A 19,241-nucleotide genomic window follows, 5' to 3' on the forward strand; every position below is an offset into this window, starting at 1 on the left:
TATTGATAAATTATAAAAAAAAATATGATACCTTATAACGAACGCATTGTAATAAACCAGAATGCCAAAGGTCCAGCATTGACACTTGATACTTAGCCTGCTTGTCTATTTTTGAAACGATGCAGCTGAGATGGAAATCGAAAGTTAGACTAGATCACAAATATGCCAAAGTCTATTTTATATGACCTGAAAAAAGTCCCTTTAAGTCAATCATTGAAAGTAGCATCGGTCTTAATAATTTGTAGCCACAAATCATTTTTTGACCTTTCTTTTGTGTGTGCAAAATACTCATATGTGCGTGCATTTTTTTTCGTGGTGTTTGAAATTTTAATTGGTGTCTTTACTTTTGTGTGCACAGAATAGTGATTTGTGTGCGCAAAATGCTTATTTGTAGCCACACAATGCTAACTTGTGTGCACAAAATACCAAATTGTGGCTATAAAATACCAACTAGTTGCTGAATTTTATTAATTTGAGGCAACACTTTTTTGAACGCCTCCGTAATTAAAAAAAATGTTTTTTTTTTTTATGCACAATGAATATTTACGCCTTAATATATGTATATTTTTTTTAAATAGGAAAATGTTCCAAATATGATCCCCCTAATATTTTTTTGAGATTGTGTCTATTTGGAAGATAATTACTTAATTTGTGTTTTTAGAATTATATACTTAAAACATAAAAATTAAAAGGACTATTACATTTTATTGGATGTGACAGATGTGTTTGTTCTTGTTTTTATTTTTTTATTTTTATCATGAAGAACAATAACCGCTAGGTGTCGCCAGCTGACAGTTACGGGCTCTTTTTCTAATCAAGAAGAAGTCGTAACTTCCGGTTTTGGGAAGTCTCTTTGGTTGTATTTTGTCCTCATTTTTGTCAAGCTAAAGACGAAAAAGCCACTCCCGTCAGTCGTTTTCTAGCATTGTGGACCAGAGTGGAGTTTTATGTGACGTTTTAATGCTAAACGACCCAGCCATGTCCGTGGTTTGTGATGGGGGTCCGCTGAAAGCGATGCAGAGTTCTCACAGCCTCACCGCCCAGACAACCCTGAGGTACGTCGGAAGCGGCGGGGTCGGCGAAGCCGCTATTCGTACTATCGCTGGATAGATAGTTTTATATCTATTTTTGAATTACGATAAACACACAAAAAATCAAATTAAATGACTTTTTGATCAAACGACTAATTTACAATTCGAGCTGTTAAAGGCAACAAGAAAAAATAACTTAGCTAAGATTTTAATAAGAAAAACTTTATTGAAAAGGTAAACAATTTACAAACGGATGTACATTGTTCATTACCAGGACTTCGTTTCAAAACAAATTTGATATTTTCTACTCTAAAAATAGAATGTATGGTATTCTTTAACTATAAATAATAAATTAGCAATTAAAATATTTTGTTTATGTTGGTTAAATAAATCATCAGAGACATTCAATGATCGGATAACCAAAAGCTTGATCATCTGTTTAAAAAATATTATGAGCAACTTTCACCGTATACAATATTTTCAAATGTTTCCAGGATTCGGCACCTTTGTTGTTGTTTTTATCATTTACACTTGAATGTGTTTATATTTTAGAAAAATTATTCAATTGTAGCTAAATTTTATGATGTTCCTCTGACTTACTAGAGGCTATTGATTTTTATACATAGATAGATACACAAAGGACATAAAGTAAATAACTTGCTTTTTTATGCTAAAAAAATGTTCATTTATATTTTATATCTTTTAGGATAATTGTGGCTAAATGCTTCTCTTTGTTTTCTTAATTGTCTTGTGTTATGTTTTCCTGGTTCCTTCTCCCTTAGTGCCCAGGAGCTGTCTCAGGAGATCAAGTCCTTCATCAGTGGTGTTGATGCAGTTAATGGCCGAAAGCTCAGCGTCAGGGAGCACGCTCGCTGCGCCGTGCGGCTGCTGCGCTCGGTCCCTGCCTGTCGAGAGGCAGTGCTGGAGCATCTCAGGGGCGTGTATGATGAGCATGTGTCTGCTTTCTTGGTCAATCTGGAGACAGAGGGTAGTTCCACCTCAGGAGGGAACTCCAATCTTGAGGACATCATACAGGTGGGATTCCAAAATTCTGAAAAATCTTTTAGGGGATCTTTTTCTGAAGTAGTTTATATTCTTTTTTTTTTTTTTGCCTATAGGAGGTACACGTTGTGCTGTCAGAGTTCATCCGTCTTAATCCGAGAGCATGGGCACCCTTGGTGTCTACCTGGGCTGTGGACCTGCTCGGTCAGCTGAGCAGCAAGCACGCGGGGCGCCGGGTGGCCCCCCACTCTGCCAGCCTCAACGAGCTGCTGCAGCTCTGGATGTCTTGCGCTTCCACTCGCTCCCTCATGGAAGCCTACTCGCAATGTTTGGCTGCAATGCTGGCGTGGTGCCCTGACGCCTGCGTGGACGCACTGTTGGACACCTCAGTACAGCACTCCCCACATTTTGACTGGGTGGTGGCTCATATTGGCTCAGCTTTCCCAGGAACCATTATCAGCAGGGTGTTGGCCTGTGGGCTAAAAGACTTCTGCTCCCATGGTGCTAAGGACCAAGGGCCACTGATAATGGGAATGGATAAAGGTAATAGAATCCCCAAAATTGGCTCGGTGGTTGGAATTCTCGGCCACCTTGCAGCACATCACTCTGAAAGCATTCGAAAGGAGCTGCTCAGGATGTTTCAGGAAAGTCTGAGTCCTTCAAGCCCGCTTTCTCCTACTTCGTCATCAACCTCTTGGGAAAGCTCCCCTCAACTTCGACGGTCTGCAGTTCCATTTCTGCTACAGCTCGCTGCCATGTCCCCAAACCTTTTCGGCGCTGTGTCTGCTGAGCTTGTAGAGCAGCTACGCCCACCAATTCTGCTCCAGCTGCAGGCTCTGCTGCAAGTTCTCCCTAAGGAAGAACTGGAAAACATGCTGGGGCTTGCTGTCCATCTGATCAGCCAGAGCCCAACAGGAGGAGCTAGAGTCCTCAAATTCCTTGCAGACACAGCCACCCCAGCTTCTGTGATTATCTCTGGACCGACCCCCTCACCTCATGAAGGAGTCAGAGAAGGCTGTGACCGCCTTCTGCAGATGCTGCTCCTGCATCTCCACAAGCTGGTCTTCAATCGCTCTGATGGAGCTGAGGTCAGCCCTCATACTTCTGCCTCCTCGCAGCCTCAGCGGGTGATTCCTTTCTTGGAGGAGCTGCGCTCTCATGTAGCGCAGCTGTGTGCTGAAACCCTGCGTCTGGAGCGAAAGCGTCACCTGTGGCTGCATCAGCTACTCTGTCTTCTGGCAGTGTATGGGGGTCCCAGTGTTGCCACAGAGACCCTCTGCCAGCTCCTTACACAAGCCCGTAACCCAGAAGAGTTGGCTCTTGCCTGGCAGCTGCACACCACCCTCTCATCGTGCATGGTGGGACTCATTCCTGCAGCTGTAGCTCACTCAGTGGCACAGATACACACTCACACCTTGGGACCTCGACAGCTTAAGCAGTTACTGCTTAACCTTTCCATAGCCATCCAAAGTCAGGATGAAGAGAGAAGAGGAGCAGGAGCTCAGTCTTCCATGGCGGTTCAGGTGGGCTCGGCCGTCTCAGGACATCTTCATGATTTCTGCCCGCTCCTTTTGCATAGCGATACAGCCGTTTCTCATGCTGCAGCCCGCCTGCTGTCATGCAGCCCGCTCCCTCGCACATCTTCCCCAGCACACCTGCTCCTGCTGTCCCGGGCGGCTGTCACTCATTTCTTTGTAGCACTGCGGAAACGTGTGGAGGCTGGGAACGTGGGTAGAGATGGGGCACAGGCGGGAGAGGCTGTGAACTGTTCAGTTCTGATTTTATCTCGGTTCGCAGCATACTCCCCTCTCACTCTGAAGGCAATCCTTCAGCAGCTGGCAGAGGGCGCGCTGCATAAAGGCAATGCCGACCTGTTTGGAGGGCAGGTTGCAGACATGTCAGGAGCCCCAGTGACAAACCCCTCAGTGTCCTCTGATCTGGGAGCGTCTCTACTCGATATAAACTGTCGCTTTGGCACAAGCGTTAATTTTTCCGGAAGTGTGTGGTCTGTTTTTCACGCAGGGGTGATTGGAAAGGGGCTTAAGCATCGCACTGCCTCACAGCAGCCTGACCCAGCAGGAGTCATCCGGGTAAGTTGTTGACTTACAGTGTCAGGATTATCTATTTTTATGCTTTTCCTTCCAAATATTCAGTCAGTAAAATTACCTTGAGAATGAGCCAAACTTTTTGCAATTTGTTATAAAACTAAATGTGTGTTTGTTCTCTTTAGAACATCCAGACTCTTGTTGAGGTCATAGTTCAGTGCTGCACCTCTTCTGGCCTCAATGGCACTCCGTCACCCTCTGACCCCGAGGAACCCCTTCCCATCAATGCAGAGGCAGCCAAGGTTATAGCAGTAACTCTGGTGGAAAACGTCTGTCCAGATGTGGCCAATGGGGAGTTATCATGGCCTCCCGAGGAGCACGCTCGCACCACAGTGGAGCGAGACATCCACATCAGACGTTGCTTTGAGGCCCACCCCGTGCTCTTCCCTCTACTTCAGGTGGTAGCGGCTGGACGACCGGCTCTGTGCTACTGCTCTGCTGTGCTCAGGGGCCTCATGGCCACTCTGCTAGCCCACTGGGAGGCATCCCGCGAAGCATCAACCACCGACTCTCCGTGGCACCTGCAGGCCTCCTGCCTACTGGTGTCTTGCATGGGAGAGGGTCAACTCCTGCCTCCGGTCCTGGCCAACGTCCATGAAGCTTTTCCCCATTTGAATCCCTTTGAGGTGAGGCTGCTGCTCCTCGCTGTGTGGGAGTATGTGAGGGGAAACGGGCCGCTTCCGCAGAAGTTTGTCTTCAGCTCAGAAAAGGGCATGTTCTGCAGAGATTTCTCCAGGGACGGTGACGTGGCAAGATACGTGGCACCAATTCACAGCGTCCTGCATAAAAACATTGACAGACTGGGACACCTGTGCTGGAGATTCCAGCTTTGAGATGATGTGAGAAGCAGGTGATGGATTGTAAAATAGATGAATCCTTATGTGTTATAATAAAATTTACTGCAAAGCTTTTGTCATTATAAATAGACCTTTGTATACAGCTTTGTGTTACACTGTTTTTCATTTGTCTTGTGAATTTCTCAGTTTTTATTGTATAAAATTGCAGATCTGAAATTGAACTCGAAAAAATACATTAAAAGTTGGTCTTAGACTGCATCTAAAGTAGTCTTTCGCAATCCCTTTTAAGGAGAAACCCCTTTAAAAAGTCCAAACATAAGTAAAATGAACATTTTCTAAAAAAATAATAATGATTGGGTCAAGTTATGTGCTGACAATTAGGCAGATACAAATAAAGTTTGCTTAAAAAATTAGTTGTTGCATGTGTGCTAGAAGTTAAGAGGCAACAGATCATGAGCCTCATCACCAAATGCAACCATGTCTGACTATTTTGTTAGCTCTCATACAAAAGGGCAGGAGATATATGTATAATTTTCACTATCAAGACTATCCTTGGTTTACTTCACATAGGACAAGGAATTACAAGAAACCTGTATTTTTACCCATTCCAGTAATTGCACCAACATTCTTCATGTTTACATGTGAGTACACATGATCGGTTAAAATAAAACTGTCCAAAAAAGCTTAATAATTTGAATTTGTAAGTTTTAAATTACAGATGTAAAACCTTTCTAGAGAACTTGCAGCATCTGCAATGACAACAGTTGTATATGCAAAAAAAAAAAAAAAAAGATATGCTAAAATTATGGTTTAAAGTGCAAGTTAATATGTGTTGATTGTTTATTTGTTTGTGTTCTTTGTTCTTTACATTAACTGCTCCACAGTGGCTTAAGTGAATCCTGGGAGACAAATCCGGGATCGTTGTGTGCACTTCACTGACTGGAGCGAGGTGATGACGTGTCCATGCCTGAGAGGGTCAATATGCGTGAAGTTCACATGACTTTATCCATTTAATCTTAGGGTGGCCAATTAAATTTGACTAACAGATATTTTTTTAAGCAAACACGAACGAAAAAAATATACAAAGATAGGACTTTTTATTTTATTTATTTTTTGTGAGTGGCTGGGAATCTTACTTTTTAACGATCTTTGTTGCGGAGTGAAATAGGCGGAGTTAAACCGGAGCGAAATCAAGATGGCCTCCTTCTCTGAAAGGTAAGACAAAGCAGTTCCACTGTTATATCCCCGAATAACCTTCGATTTAAAGCGGAAATTGTTGATGAGAGGGCACATTTAATCACTACTTTAAAAATACTCGGAGTACATGAAATTTTAAGAAGGTTTGGTCGTCGTTCAGACAAAAGAGACTGGGTGTGAAAGTCGAAGTCTTTCTACAATTGAATTAACAGCTCCCTGTGACTCTTCGCGAAGGTTATGTCGCATGGTTCATTTAAGTTGTTAACCCTCCTATTGCATTTATACCTCTGCATTTAACCATCATATTTGTAAGCAGGGCGGTGCTGTTGCTTATTTGATATCTGGTTAATATTTTCTTAGACTTTTTCACCTATTTTCCTCACGCGCACTTGTTAGCTAGCATGTTAGCTCTTAGTGCAGCTTGCCAGGCCAAACTCGTTCTAATCTCAGGAATTAATACTACCAGTAAAGTCGACATTAAACGGGAATGGAGGGTTAAATTAATTGTTTTGAAAATTCATTTTTATGCTGGAGAAATCTGAAAACGCGTGTTTCAGCGCCATGAAGAGATCAAAGTCCGGATGTGGGATCTTTTTTTACGTTTAAAAATTACAATCTGTCAATCTGATGACATTTGGATCGTGTTCCGTCATTGAATTGAAAAATAACCGACACTCAAAACCAGGATATCATTTCTTGATTTCTCCCCCAGGATGGCGCCTGTCTTGGTGCTCTGGCTGGCCGTGTGCCTCGGCGCGACATGGGCCGTGGACAGGGGCAACTTCAAGACCTGCGACCAGAGCGCTTTCTGCAAGTAAGTGCAAGAGCCGGAGCCGTGCTCTGTGGGTTTGTGTTCTCTAAGGAGGAACTTCTGACCCGGTTCTCCCTCTCTAAACCAGGCGTCAGCGGGCCCTCAAACCCGGAGAGTCCCCTTATCGAGCCCTGCTGGAGACCATGGAGCTGACAAACACCAGACTCACCCTGCAGCTCATCAACGACAACAACAAGGCAGGTTCACTTCTAAATCTAAGAGACTCCCAGCTCATTTCAGGAGAAGTTAAGACAACAATAATTAATTAAGTCAGATTTATGTTAGATTTTCCTGTTAACATCCTTGCATGGGCCTGTTTACTGGACTGTGGGGTTCTGTAGGGGGCAAAGCTGAACTTTGAGTTTTAAACACTGATAAAGCAATAATTTGAGCTCCTGTTCTTAAACACCCACTCAATGTGTATTTGATGTTTTTAACACATTATCGTGGTGTTTTTCTAATGATGGAGGACATATAAAAAGAAACTCGAGCTTTAAATTGTATTTCTTTATTCATAGTGTGAATTAGGTGCAGACAGAATAAAAAGAAAAGCTTGTAGCTGTGGCGTAGAAGCGACAATCAGTAGGCTTCAAGCTCCCTGCACTGCTCCATAACTTCAATATTAATCGCCATTTTTGTTCCTTCTGCAACTTAAGGTTGGAGGCGTGAGGGGCTGTAAGCTAACAGGAGAGCATGTAAAGATGATGGGAAGTGGAGACAGGCTTACTCTGCACCAACAATTTGGGTCAATTCTAATTAAGTCTTGCTGCTTGCAAAAACTGTCCTACAAAATTACAGATTTTTAAAATTTTGGCTTAATACGGCATAATTATAGCAGGATTACATTTTTCAAGGGGAATATTTTTCCTTTCTCTGGTATTCACTATGTTCAGATAATCCTTTTTTGTTTGTTAAAGTAGTTGTAGAAAATCTTTTTTATTGAAATCATGTGTTTGTGAATGTGGCCCAGTTTGATGTTCCTACAAAGGTTCAGGGATAAACCCAATTTACTGATGTAATTTAACTTTTTGATGACGTCTGACTGGGTTTTAAGGGCTCTTTGTTTCAATTTACCATGCTGGCATTTGAGAGCTTGTTCTCTGCTGTTCTTGATGTTGAGCCCAACTGACAAAAAACTCTAAAGATTCGAGGTCCATTTTGTTTTTCCCCATAGGTGCGTCTGCTGCTCGAGCTTTACCGTCTCCAGGGAAACATAACGAGGGTGAAGATTAACGAGCTTAAGCCGCTGAAGCCTCGCTACGAGGTCCCAGACGTGCTCATCAGAGACCCCCCTACAGAGCCGTGAGTGTCTCGTGAGAGTTTCTGCATGTATGCAGCGACAACACGATGAAACAAAAAGAGAGGAGCGTTCCTCTTCCAGTGGATGTGTCCTTTTAGTATTTTATAGCTTATCCTTCTGCTACTCCTTCTGTTCCCTCTTTGCCGCAGCCTGTCAGTCCTGTCTCAGGACGAGAATGGGGTTGTGCTGTCCCTGGGGGCGGAGTCTCAAAGGGTCATCGTTAGCGTCCGGCCCTTCCGCCTGGACATAATGGAGGGACACGACGTGCTGATGTCGCTGAATTCACGCGGCCTGCTCGCCTTCGAGCACCTGAGGATGCGCAAGGACACGTGAGAATCCACTCGTACACGCACCTTTACAAATAACCTCCAAGTCGTCACTCAGTGGATAATTTCTGTTTTCTTTTTTTTTTTTTGTTCCCACAATATGATTTACTTTTAACGGTTTTCTCTGACTCGTTCTGTCCTCTTCTCCCTATCGTCCTAGTTTCTCCTATAAAGTAACTAGCACAGTGGCTAGCGTGTGGGATAATGTCAAGAGGGTATTCTCTAGGTAAAGACCCTTCAGATTTGTGCCTTCTGTTCCTTGTGCTAATGCTGCCTATAGTGCCACTCAACATGGGGGCTTCTGTCACTCTTAAACTCTGTACTTGACTAAATAAATGTGACTGCAAGAGATTGCGTGGCTGAGTGAGTGTGCATGGAAGTTTTGATTCAATGTAGTGCTATAGAGGAGATTATAACAGCTCTAGAACATTTGCAATGAATCTGTAAAATATCAACCAGGTGAAATGATGCGTCAGCACCTGCAGACACTGCCTCAGCACAGATCAATGACATCATGCAGCCCGTCTGATTTCACCTAACTCTTCAAATGCATGACTGACTGGGTTTCTCAACTAGCTCTGTTTAATAAATGCTTCATATCTGGTGGAGGCTAATGAGCAAATGGCTAATTTATATCATGTAAGATCTTGAACTGGTTAAGTATGTTGGTCTGAGCGGCGTGCATCTGTATTCACACAATAGTGCTCCCTGTGTGTTAGGTTTTGCTGTCCTCTCAAACCCATAAGCAACACCTCTCTTTGTGGTCTTTACATTTGAAGTTTAGCTGCTTTTGTGACTTGATGTTGGGTTTTTTTCACTCTAGATTACATTAAGTCTTTTCCTGCATATTTAGCTATGCAGATCATGCACTTCTGCAGAAATTTTCATCAGAATTTGAGTTTTTTGTGAAGTATTTTCTCCTTTTTTATTTTTTTTTTCCTGTTTCATGCTATGGATTTAAATATTGAGTCCTTTGGGTTTGCTCAGGTTCCTTAGAGACCATTGCATTTGTTGCATGCAGGATATTTTGGAGCTCTGTCCTTTGGTGCTGAGCTTGAAGTAGCCACAAGGCAGAGAGTTGCTTAGCCCACTTTGTCATTAAATTTTAGTCAATTAAACCCTATAGCGTTGTGCCTAGCTTTCCAGCGAGGGGTAAGGAGATAATCTCCGCACCACCTCTTTTCTTTAATCCTAGTCTAATAATCCCCACATATGATCATTCGTCACATGACTTTGCTGAAGTGACCCATCTTTGACTTTTGTTTCTCCCATGCTCATTTTTCTCTGAGCAGTCAGGCAGACCCCGAGGCAGAGAACAAAGAGGAGGCCGATGCTGCAAACCAGGCAGAGGTACCTTTAGCTGCCTTTGCTATTTGCCCTCATCAGATAACTACTGACACTTGTTGTATTTGACTTACAGACGACCAAAGAAGAGGAAGAGAAAGCTGAAGAGGGGATGTGGGAGGAAACTTTTAAGTCCCACTCAGACAGTAAACCTAACGGTGAGTCATTTAGTGCTGTGGTCCCCCAGGACTTTATTTTCATTTCAGTTACAATCTGATTCTGAAGGAAGTTTTATTCTGGAAAAAAAAAACTACTGGATTCCTTCCACCCCAGCCGACTCACTGTTGACGCAATGGGAGTCGCTTGGTCAGGTGTTGACAATCCATTTGGCGCTTTCTCAAAGCGTCTGCTCCGACCGCTAAATTAAAAGACTCCCTAAGCTAGCAAAGTGAATAAAAAACCAAACGGATTTCACAAATTTAAGAAAAACCTGAATCTTTACTTGAAATACAAATTTATTGTTGTTCCCACGCTACAATAATAATGCAGTAGCTGGCTGTTAATGTTAAACAGATGCTACTAATAAAGTTAATCAAATGGTGGATTCATCTTTATGGTTATATTTACAAAATACCAGTTTTATTGAACTTTTTTTTGTTGCATTTTAAGCCAGCTGCAGAGAATTTCAGAGGAAGAAGATGAACTTTACCCTCAAAAGTTAAGGGAGGCTAAAAGAAAAATCAGACTCCCATTTCAGCCATGTACACGTCGGTCCGTGAGAATATTGTCCGACATTAAACCGTGTTCTGAAGAAGGTCGAGGACCACTGATGTAGTGTATCGTTTTTACTCACTGCTGCATAAATCTTTTGTTGTTGCCCCTCAGGTCCGTCCTCTATTAGTTTAGACTTCTCGTTACCGGGGGTGGAGCATGTCTACGGGATCCCCGAACATGCGGATGACCTGAAACTCAAAACAACGGAGTGAGTGTCACATTGAACAGTTTGAATTGTTGGATCTCGTAAAGCTGGATTTTCATGAGGGTTGTTTCCTTTATTCTAGTAATGGAGATCCGTATCGTCTCTACAACCTGGATGTCTTTCAGTATGAATTGTATAACCCTATGGCCTTATATGGGGCTGTCCCTGTTATGTTGGCACACAATGCCCAGAGGACTACAGGTATCTTTTGGCTCAATGCTGCAGAAACGTGGGTGGATATAAGCTCCAATACAGCTGGGAAGGTAAATTGAATTTTTCCTCTCCTTTGGTGACTGGTTTGACTGATTCTTGCTAACAGACAAACTTTATAGTTTGTCTTTTATTGGAATGTCAGCTCCAAGTGAGCCCTACTCTTTCTGCCTTTCCAGACTGTGTTTGGGAAAATGCTGGATTATGTTCAAGGATCCAGCGAGATACCACAAACCGATGTCCGCTGGATATCTGAAAGTGGCATCATCGATGTCTTCATTATGCTGGGGCCAACAGCCAAACACGTCTTCTCCCAGTATGCCTCTCTCACAGGTATCGTGTGTCTTCATTTCCTAAACTCTCTAAAACACTCGAGTTGGCACTGGTCTGGGATTTTATAACAAATATAGGTTGGGTTGTTTTTTTTTTGTTTTTTTTTAACCTTTTGTAGAATGCTAAGATTTGGAAAAATTGTTTGGTTTTCATATTTTTTAGACGCCCATGGGGTATTTATTTTTATTGCAAATTATTCTTTAGCTAAACTTGTCGCATTTTTCTGATTAAATGAAATGCAAGCAAACTTATCACAACTAGGATACTTTGAGCAAATTATTAATTGGAATTACTTAAGTGTGACTTTAAAACTGAATCGAATCGTGGCTTGACTGAATCGTTGCGTCCCTCGTAGCTACTTAAAATCTTCAGGACTTTTATGCATTAATTGACAAGCAAAATGAAAAGACAAAAATGAGTTAAAAAGTAAAAAAAAAAAGGCTTTTTTTTGTCAAAAATGACAAAATCCTCAAATGAACTCTTGTTTTTTCATCTTCTGTTCAATGGAATTTTGTTTTCTATTTTTCTTTCTCCAGGCACTCAGTCCTTCCCTCCCCTGGCCTCCCTGGGTTACCACCAGTGCCGCTGGAACTACAACGACCAGGAAGACGTGCGCTCTGTGGACGCAGGCTTTGACGAGTATGACATTCCTTATGACTTCATCTGGCTGGACATCGAGCACACAGATGGGAAGCGCTACTTCACTTGGGATCCACACAAGTTCGCAACACCAAAGGAAATGCTGCAAGGCCTTGTGGAAAAAAGGAGAAAGGTACCGACAGCTTCCATCCGCTTTGATTTCAGCTATTATAAGAAACCGCTTTCAACTTCTACAATTTTTTTATGTCTTTAATTTTAGATGGTTGCCATTGTTGACCCCCACATCAAAGTGGACAGCAACTACAAGATTCACAATGAGATTCGCTCTCGAGGGTTCTATATCAAGAACAAGGATGGTGGAGATTATGAGGGCTGGTGTTGGCCTGGTGAGAAAATCCTCTGATTGTTATAAAGTGCATTACCTGCTTTTGGGGATAAAAAAAAGATATGGATCGAAAAATCAATTTAGTTATGAAACAAACATCAGGATTGACTGAAAACCACAGAGACAAACAAGATTATGTTGGTTCAAAAGTTCTAAATCAATCAGGAAGTAAATCATCTGTTTCTACCTAATTTTATCAGATTCCTTTCTTAGTGTTTTCTTTACTGTCTTTGCCTTTTAAAAACTTGTGATGCAAACAAAACATCCAATCACAAGCTTGTCAGTCAGTTATAATTGGTTGAAGATGAACCACAGCGAGAGATGTGTTGTGCAAACTTTTATTTTGTCTAATCGTTTTCCTGCACATAAACACAAACCGGATATCAAGTCTATCCTCTGAATATCTAAATCAAAGTTCTCCCCTTAGCAAGTGTGCTGCTGAAGGTCATGACAGAGCAAAGGATGGTGCTGCTGCTTTAAAAATAAAGTCTTATTGGATGTTTTTAATGAAAATCTTACAATAAGATAAATATTAGAGTTGATGCATAAAAAAACTGTTTCCATCTTGTGAATGTGACATTTTGCACCAAAACTTTAACAGGTTTTGTGGAGAGAGCTTTGATTAAAAATTAGTCAAAGCTAACTAAATAAATGTTTGAAGAATTCTGTCACAAACTTGATGAATGGTGGAAAAGCAATTTACTAAAAGTGAGCACAACAACTTTTGTGTCCTGCAATTTCTTTCCTTTTTTTTTATATAAGAACACCTTAATTTAGAATTCGAACATCTTTTGAAGTTAACTAAAAGAGGGAAGTTGGACTTGAATAAAGTTGTTTTTTTAAATGAGCTTCCATTTAGCTTTTTCTAAAGCCATAAAGATGCCACATTTTTCCAGTGTGTTTTAATACTTAAACAATGATATTTCTCTTAAAATGTCTAATATTTGTATCTGTTTCTGGTGTTGATGATTTTCAGGTAATGCTGGTTATCCAGACTTCACTCGTGCTGACATGAGGGCCTGGTGGGCCAGCATGTTTGCCTACGATCAGTACGAGGTGAGTTCCAAACTCAAATGGTCATAGAATAGTAGGCTTGTGAAGGATAGGAAAACTCACTTCTTCTTTTTAACTCATGAGAATAGTGGATTTTAATAGTTTTTTATTTTATTTTTGAGTTCACTTGTTCAAACATCAGATTTTAAATGTTGCCTCCGATGTTCTTTTTTTTTCCCCTGCAGGGCTCCATGGAGAACCTGTACACGTGGAATGACATGAACGAGCCCTCAGTGTTTAATGGGCCTGAGGTCACCATGCACAAGGACGCAGTGCACGGAGCCTGGGAGCATCGGGACGTGCACAATCTTTATGGATTGTATGTGGTGAGTGTGAGCCATCTGAACAGAAAGTCAACCTTGTTGGTCTTTTTTTTTTTTAGCCAAAGTCCAAATCACATGTCACAGCAGGAACCAAAAATGTTTAAGAAAAGAAAAAGGAAGTTCTGTCTGTATTGATGATGGACCGGCCCTCCAGGGTTGCAGTGGAAAAAGTTCAAAGCTGCAGCTGTTTTTCTTAGAAGTTATGATGGTTTTCAAGGAAGTGAAGACGTTAACCACTCGTCATTTTTTCCAAAATGAGAGCAATTGGCCAAAGTTTTGGCAAAATAGCGGTAAAGTCATTCTTATCAAAATGCTTTGAGGCCTGTTTGGATGAAAAAAGAGCAGATTATCTGGCAACGTTAAATGTTTTTAGACCAATTAGATGGAATTGAATCATTTCCCTGACTTTCTCCCACGACACAGTGGTTGAAAAACACTGCTCCATTTAGATACAAATGCACCCAGATGTTTGTGGTGTTTTCTGACTCTATTTTTTTTCTTCATCTCCAGCAAATGGCCACAGCAGACGGTTTGGTCCAGAGGTCAGGAGGAGTCGAACGACCTTTTGTCCTGACCAGAGCTTTCTTCGCTGGGTCACAGCGCTATGGTAACCAGGCTTTCTGCTTAGTCAGATTTGGGGGTCTAACCCAAAATAACTTTTTTAAATTTCTCTTCAGTGTCTCAAATCTGTGAAGCATCTTTTTCTAATCTGCATTTTAAAGGCATTTTAAGTTCTGCTGAAGCTCCATTGTTTTCCCTTTGTTTGTTCAGGTGCTGTGTGGACTGGAGATAATGCTGCTGAATGGGACCATCTGAAAATTTCTATCCCCATGTGTTTGAGTCTGGGGCTGGTTGGAATTTCTTTTTGTGGTGGTGAGTAGTAACTTTCATTAAAACTGAGGAAAAGAATTCTTTTAAAAAAAAGTCACTTTAAGATGAGTATTATTCATAATGTTATCCAAAAGTTCCAAATAATAACTCATAAGTTGAGATCAAAACTACATCAATGTTTGGATCCTATATACAAGTGTTATTAGAAAAAGCACGCTGAATATGCAAATCAGAGGAAATTTCTAGTTAATTTTTTGTTTCCAATGATCCTTTTATTGTATGATTAAAAACAATTTATTTATGAATTTTAATGTTTTTTTTATATATAAATAAAGACAAAATGGCTGCAGATGTTTTTCTGCACTCTGAACTTCAGATTTGACTTATGGCTCCTCTCTCACACAGCCGACGTTGGTGGTTTCTTCAAGTCACCGAGTCCCGAGTTGCTTGTGCGTTGGTACCAGACGGGGGCTTACCAGCCGTTCTTCAGGGCTCACGCTCACCTGGACACACCACGTCGTGAACCCTGGCTCTTTGGTCCGGAGAACACTGCTTTGATCCGGGAGGCTGTCCGTCAACGCTACACCTTCTTACCCTACTGGTACCAGCAGTTCTACCACGCGTATCGCACCGGGGAGCCGGTCATGAGGTGAGGATCGGCAGAGGAGGACGTGGAAAATGGAATGAATTTAGACTTTGTAGGCTTGTTTGAAATATTTGAACTTATTGATCATTATTATTTTTATTCAAAAGAGCATCTTTGTAAACTTGAGCTTCTGTTATACTTTTAATTCAGCTTTTTATTTAAAGCTGACTGATTTAGACAGAAAACCTGCTTATGTACCTGAAATTCAAAGCATCCAACAGCAGAGTTAAGCCAATGAAATAAAAACGACATCAAGATCTGCAGGAAGTTCTGTTGTTGTGTATTTTAAACCTGATCAAGACACTCTAGTTATAGGTGCTTGTGTGTTGCAGACCTCTGTGGGTGGAGTATCCTCAAGATCCGGCTACTTTTGCTGTGGATGATGAGTTCTTGATCGGTGAGAGACTCGTGTTTTGCATCAATGCTGATTTACTCTGTGGTTTGGCTCTGAAATGAAAAACTTGACGTATTTGATGAAAATGTGGTCCTACCTTGTGTTTGCTGCCACCATGTGGCCAAAACAAAGACTTTATCCATCCATCCATCTTCTTGGCCGCTTCTTCCCTTTCGGGGTCGCGGGGGTGCCGGAGCCTATCCCGGCTACTGATACGGGGGTACACCCTAGACAGGTCGCCAGTCTGTTGTAGGGCCAAAGACTTTATGTTTAAATGAATTACATTTGGGCACCTGCACAGAAGTGATTTGAAACAGTTTTGCTAAATGAAGAAGATTTAGTCACCATTTTGCATTCACTCATGTTCGTTTGTCTTTTTTGTTTTTCTCTTCTAGGCCAAAACTTGCTGGTGCACCCCGTCACTGAGGAGGGATCTAGAGGAGTAACTGCTTACCTTCCTGGAAAAGAAGAGGTGATTTTCTTTATTTTTCTCAAAAATTACCTTTTTAATGTGCGTGTGTTTTTTTTTTTTTTTGTTTTTTTTTTATTAAGAAAACAAAAACAATGTGTCCCTTTTTCAGGTCTGGTTTGACATCCACACCTTCCAGAAGCACAATGGAGCTCAGAACCTTTACATTCCTGTCACCATGAGCTCTGTAAGACCACCATACACATGCTCTAATTTTCTCATCCTTTTGTCTCTTTTCTTTTTTATTTTTGTAATAATTGAGTGTGCTCTGTTTTTTAGATCCCCGTGTTCCAGCGCGGCGGCTCCATCATTCCTCGTAAAATGCGAGTTCGTAGATCGTCCTCCTGCATGGAGCACGATCCTTACACTCTTTTTGTGGCTCTGAACGCTCGGGTAACTAAACTAGACTTGACTCGGCCTAATGGATGCTGCAGGACACAAAAGGGTTTAAAAATCTTTTTTTTTTCTGACAGGGGCTTGCAGAGGGTGAGCTTTACATAGACGACGGCCACACGTTTAATTATGAAAAGAAGGAATTCATCTACAGAAGGCTGTCCTTTTCCAACCACGTCCTCTCTTCTGTGTACGTGCAAAGAACCAGCAAAAACACAAATATTCTCCCATGATACAGTCAGTGCTGAAAGTTTCAAAGCTGCTGTGATGACCTCGTGTTTGCATTTTTTACTGTACAGCAACCTGGTTCCTGATTCCCACTTCACAACTAACTCATGGATCGAACGTATTGTCATAATAGGATCCAGCAAACCAGCCAAGGTCACCCTTAAGACTGCTGGTGAGTGATGGTGTCATTTAAAAACCTTAAAAGGGATTTTAAAAATCAATTTTCTGTGTTTGAACAAATACAACCAACACAAATGCTCTGAAATCGTCTTAAATTGTACTTTTTTTTTGTTTTTTCTTCACAGACGGTAATGAAAGTCAGCTAGAGTTTGACTTTGATGCTTCCATGTCGGTTGTGACGGTCCGCAAACCCGGCATGAACGCTGGAGCAGACTGGACTGTGACGCTGCAGTAACCAGAGATGGAGGAGCATGAGAGCAATGATTAATCTGCACTAAGGTGGAAGGAGAAAACACATTCAAGGCCCTTAACTAACTAAAAAGACGATTAGCCAGAATGCCAACATTACACCCTCATTCTCATGTTTATTAGTTAGTCAACCAGTCATTTCTCTGCCATTTTCCCCTTTATGTGCAGTCTCACTGTAAAACCTGACAAATAGAGGTTAAAAGTTACTACTAGACCATTGTGTTTGTCTTTTTTAATAGGTAATAATTGACTGTAGTAGATTTTTTTTTAAACTGGTATTAGGGAAAAAAACTTGCTTTTTTCTTTATTTGCTCTCTGGGAATTTAGTCAGATTAAATTATGGATGTCAGGGGTTAAAAATGAAGGCTACCTTTTTAAAAGCGCACACACTCCACCCACTGCTGGCCCATTCTGATTCAAAAATTAGCCATTCCTTTATTTGGCCATGTTTTTGTTTTGTATTTTTTTTTTTAAGTTACTGTGCACGTCACATTAGAAAAGGTTTGTCCAGTCTTTGGTCTGTTTTTCCAGCATTCCCTTATTTTTCCAGTGAGACAGGGTAATCGGGCCTCATTGTTTTTTGTGTCTTGGTTGTGTCACTTTTGCAGAGTTCATCTCTACATTGTTCAGTGGTGAATTGTGCAGAATTAAAACAATTGTCCATTCACTTTGAACATGAGGTTGGATTTTTTTAGATGCTTTAAAAGACATCTGGTGTATGAAATGCATTCAAGGATTGTACCACTCAGTGAGGATCATTCTTTAAATACCATCTGTTTAGACCCTGGTCTTGGTTTAATTGTTTTTTTGTTTTTTATAAACGCACTTAAAAAGAAGTTCAAGTTGTTTAAATTGAGGCAAAAATGAGAGGAGTCCCTACCGTTCACCTTCTTATCCATCTCAAATCACAGCAAATCCTTCAAGTCCTCATCTTAAAACAATTAAATGATGTTTGACGTTCATATTTACCTGTCCAAATTTAATCTAAGAACACTTCTAAAGATGCAAGTTACTTTCTAGAGACTGATCTTCATGCTGTTTAAAGAATCTGAATTCTGAAGGGGTCGTGTTGGAGAAGATTGTCTGATTTTATCAGGAAAATGTGAATACTGATGTGTTTTTGTTTGTGGCTCAATCAGGTGGAAGTGAAAGATTCTTCTTCGGCTGTTGCAATTGTACAATGTACTCTTTAACAGACGAGACCAAGTGAAAATAAAGCTGACCAAATGGAAGATGTTTTAATTTCATTATTCCTTTTAATTACCACGTGTCTTTTCTTTATTTTTATTATAAACAATAGGCTTGTTTAGTTGGCATGTCTTTCATGAAATTGGTGAAAGGAACTGTAAACACTTAAAGCCTTCAAGAAATGTAGAAAAGTTCTTTACAAGAATACTGCATTTATCAAATATAGTAAACATAATTTAGCCAAAACTAATACATTAAAGAAAATGATCAGGAAAAGTCCCTGCACTTTAGAAGAAACTAATTTAATAATGTTTCAGGCATTAATCATTTACTGTATATGGAGAACTTTACAATAGGCTTTTTAAAAATTATTTCTATTAAAGAAAAGGTATACAATAAAGAATGATATAAACACACTCGAACAGAGCCAGGGATGTTATTGACATTCAATCAAACCTTAAATTGTAAAAATATTGACTGTTTTCAGTGCTTTTTAGTTAGTTGAGTCACATATATGATTAATGTAAAAAAAAAAGAATCGTTATAGAAATGCACAAAAGCAGGTTTGTGGTACCATGTTACACCTGTGCCGGCCACTAGACGGCGCAGTGACATATGATCACGATTTAGCAGGCGGTTCGAACTCCACTTGTGTTCATCGCTTTTTGCTTTTTTTTTTTTCTTCCTCTCTTTAATTGTGCAAAAAATTGGAAAAGCTGCCCCCCACCTCCTTTGTCATCCTGTAGCTCCGCCACTGAGGCATAATAATAAAAATGTAAGAAATCGCATTGGTCCCCTGTCGCGTCTTGATGACGTCACTTGGACTTTTTATTTTTTTTAATCATGGCGGAGGAGGAGGGCCGTGAGGAGATGAGCAGCAGTGGAGAGCCCGATAAATCTGCAGGTGGTTAGTTTTAAAACTTACGC

At 41.0% G+C, this 19,241-nt stretch overlaps 3 protein-coding genes across 5 annotated transcripts in view; all 3 read left to right on the forward strand.

The window, feature by feature from the left end:
* The first annotated feature begins 623 nt into the window (after window positions 1-623).
* On the forward strand, window positions 624-5,193 carry ints5 (integrator complex subunit 5). The gene is made up of 4 exons (XM_024284049.2): window positions 624-1,055; window positions 1,814-2,066; window positions 2,150-4,123; window positions 4,264-5,193. The coding sequence occupies exons 1-4, from the start codon at window positions 961-963 to the stop codon at window positions 4,969-4,971; spliced, it is 3,030 nt and encodes a 1,009-aa protein (XP_024139817.1). The 5' UTR covers window positions 624-960; the 3' UTR covers window positions 4,972-5,193.
* A 680-nt stretch (window positions 5,194-5,873) lies between these two features.
* ganab (glucosidase, alpha; neutral AB) lies at window positions 5,874-18,358 on the forward strand. 3 transcript variants are annotated; one of them, XM_024283482.2, is made up of 25 exons: window positions 5,874-6,150; window positions 6,845-6,946; window positions 7,032-7,140; window positions 8,118-8,245; window positions 8,393-8,572; window positions 8,730-8,795; window positions 9,862-9,919; window positions 9,990-10,071; window positions 10,739-10,835; window positions 10,915-11,095; window positions 11,222-11,375; window positions 11,912-12,147; window positions 12,235-12,361; window positions 13,337-13,416; window positions 13,599-13,739; window positions 14,247-14,343; window positions 14,508-14,609; window positions 14,973-15,216; window positions 15,546-15,610; window positions 16,003-16,079; window positions 16,189-16,263; window positions 16,356-16,469; window positions 16,550-16,659; window positions 16,769-16,869; window positions 17,003-18,358. In XM_024283482.2, the coding sequence occupies exons 1-25, from the start codon at window positions 6,131-6,133 to the stop codon at window positions 17,110-17,112; spliced, it is 2,856 nt and encodes a 951-aa protein (XP_024139250.1). In that variant the 5' UTR covers window positions 5,874-6,130; the 3' UTR covers window positions 17,113-18,358. The 3 variants fall into 3 exon arrangements, with proteins under 3 accessions (XP_024139250.1, XP_024139252.1, XP_024139251.1); XM_024283483.2 differs by lacking the exon at window positions 5,874-6,150 and adding an exon at window positions 6,269-6,366; XM_024283484.2 differs by lacking the exon at window positions 8,730-8,795 and having other exon boundaries at window positions 5,875-6,150.
* A 720-nt stretch (window positions 18,359-19,078) lies between these two features.
* The window catches only part of si:ch211-114c17.1 (pre-mRNA-processing factor 39), a 6,572-nt gene continuing 6,409 nt past the window's right edge, over window positions 19,079-19,241 (forward strand). Inside the window, exon 1 of the mRNA XM_024284070.2 lies at window positions 19,079-19,218. Coding sequence (XP_024139838.1) covers window positions 19,158-19,218 — 61 coding nt within the window. The 5' untranslated portion in view covers window positions 19,079-19,157. The remainder of the gene's footprint in view (window positions 19,219-19,241) is intronic.

This window comes from Oryzias melastigma, linkage group LG10 (assembly GCF_002922805.2).
Source record: "Oryzias melastigma strain HK-1 linkage group LG10, ASM292280v2, whole genome shotgun sequence".
NCBI classification, from domain to species: Eukaryota; Metazoa; Chordata; class Actinopteri; order Beloniformes; family Adrianichthyidae; genus Oryzias; species Oryzias melastigma.

Coding starts and splice junctions, on each gene's coding strand:
- ints5 (XM_024284049.2), top strand. CDS start 961: ATGCTAAACGACCCAGCCATGTCCGTGGTTTGTGATGGGGGTCCGCTG. Junction 1,056..1,813: donor ACCGCCCAGACAACCCTGAG/GTACGTCGGAAG, acceptor CTTCTCCCTTAG/TGCCCAGGAGCTGTCTCAGG. Junction 2,067..2,149: donor ATCTTGAGGACATCATACAG/GTGGGATTCCAA, acceptor TTTTGCCTATAG/GAGGTACACGTTGTGCTGTC.
- ganab (XM_024283482.2), top strand. CDS start 6,131: ATGGCCTCCTTCTCTGAAAG. Junction 8,246..8,392: donor AGAGACCCCCCTACAGAGCC/GTGAGTGTCTCG, acceptor TCTTTGCCGCAG/CCTGTCAGTCCTGTCTCAGG. Junction 14,610..14,972: donor TGGAATTTCTTTTTGTGGTG/GTGAGTAGTAAC, acceptor TCTCTCACACAG/CCGACGTTGGTGGTTTCTTC.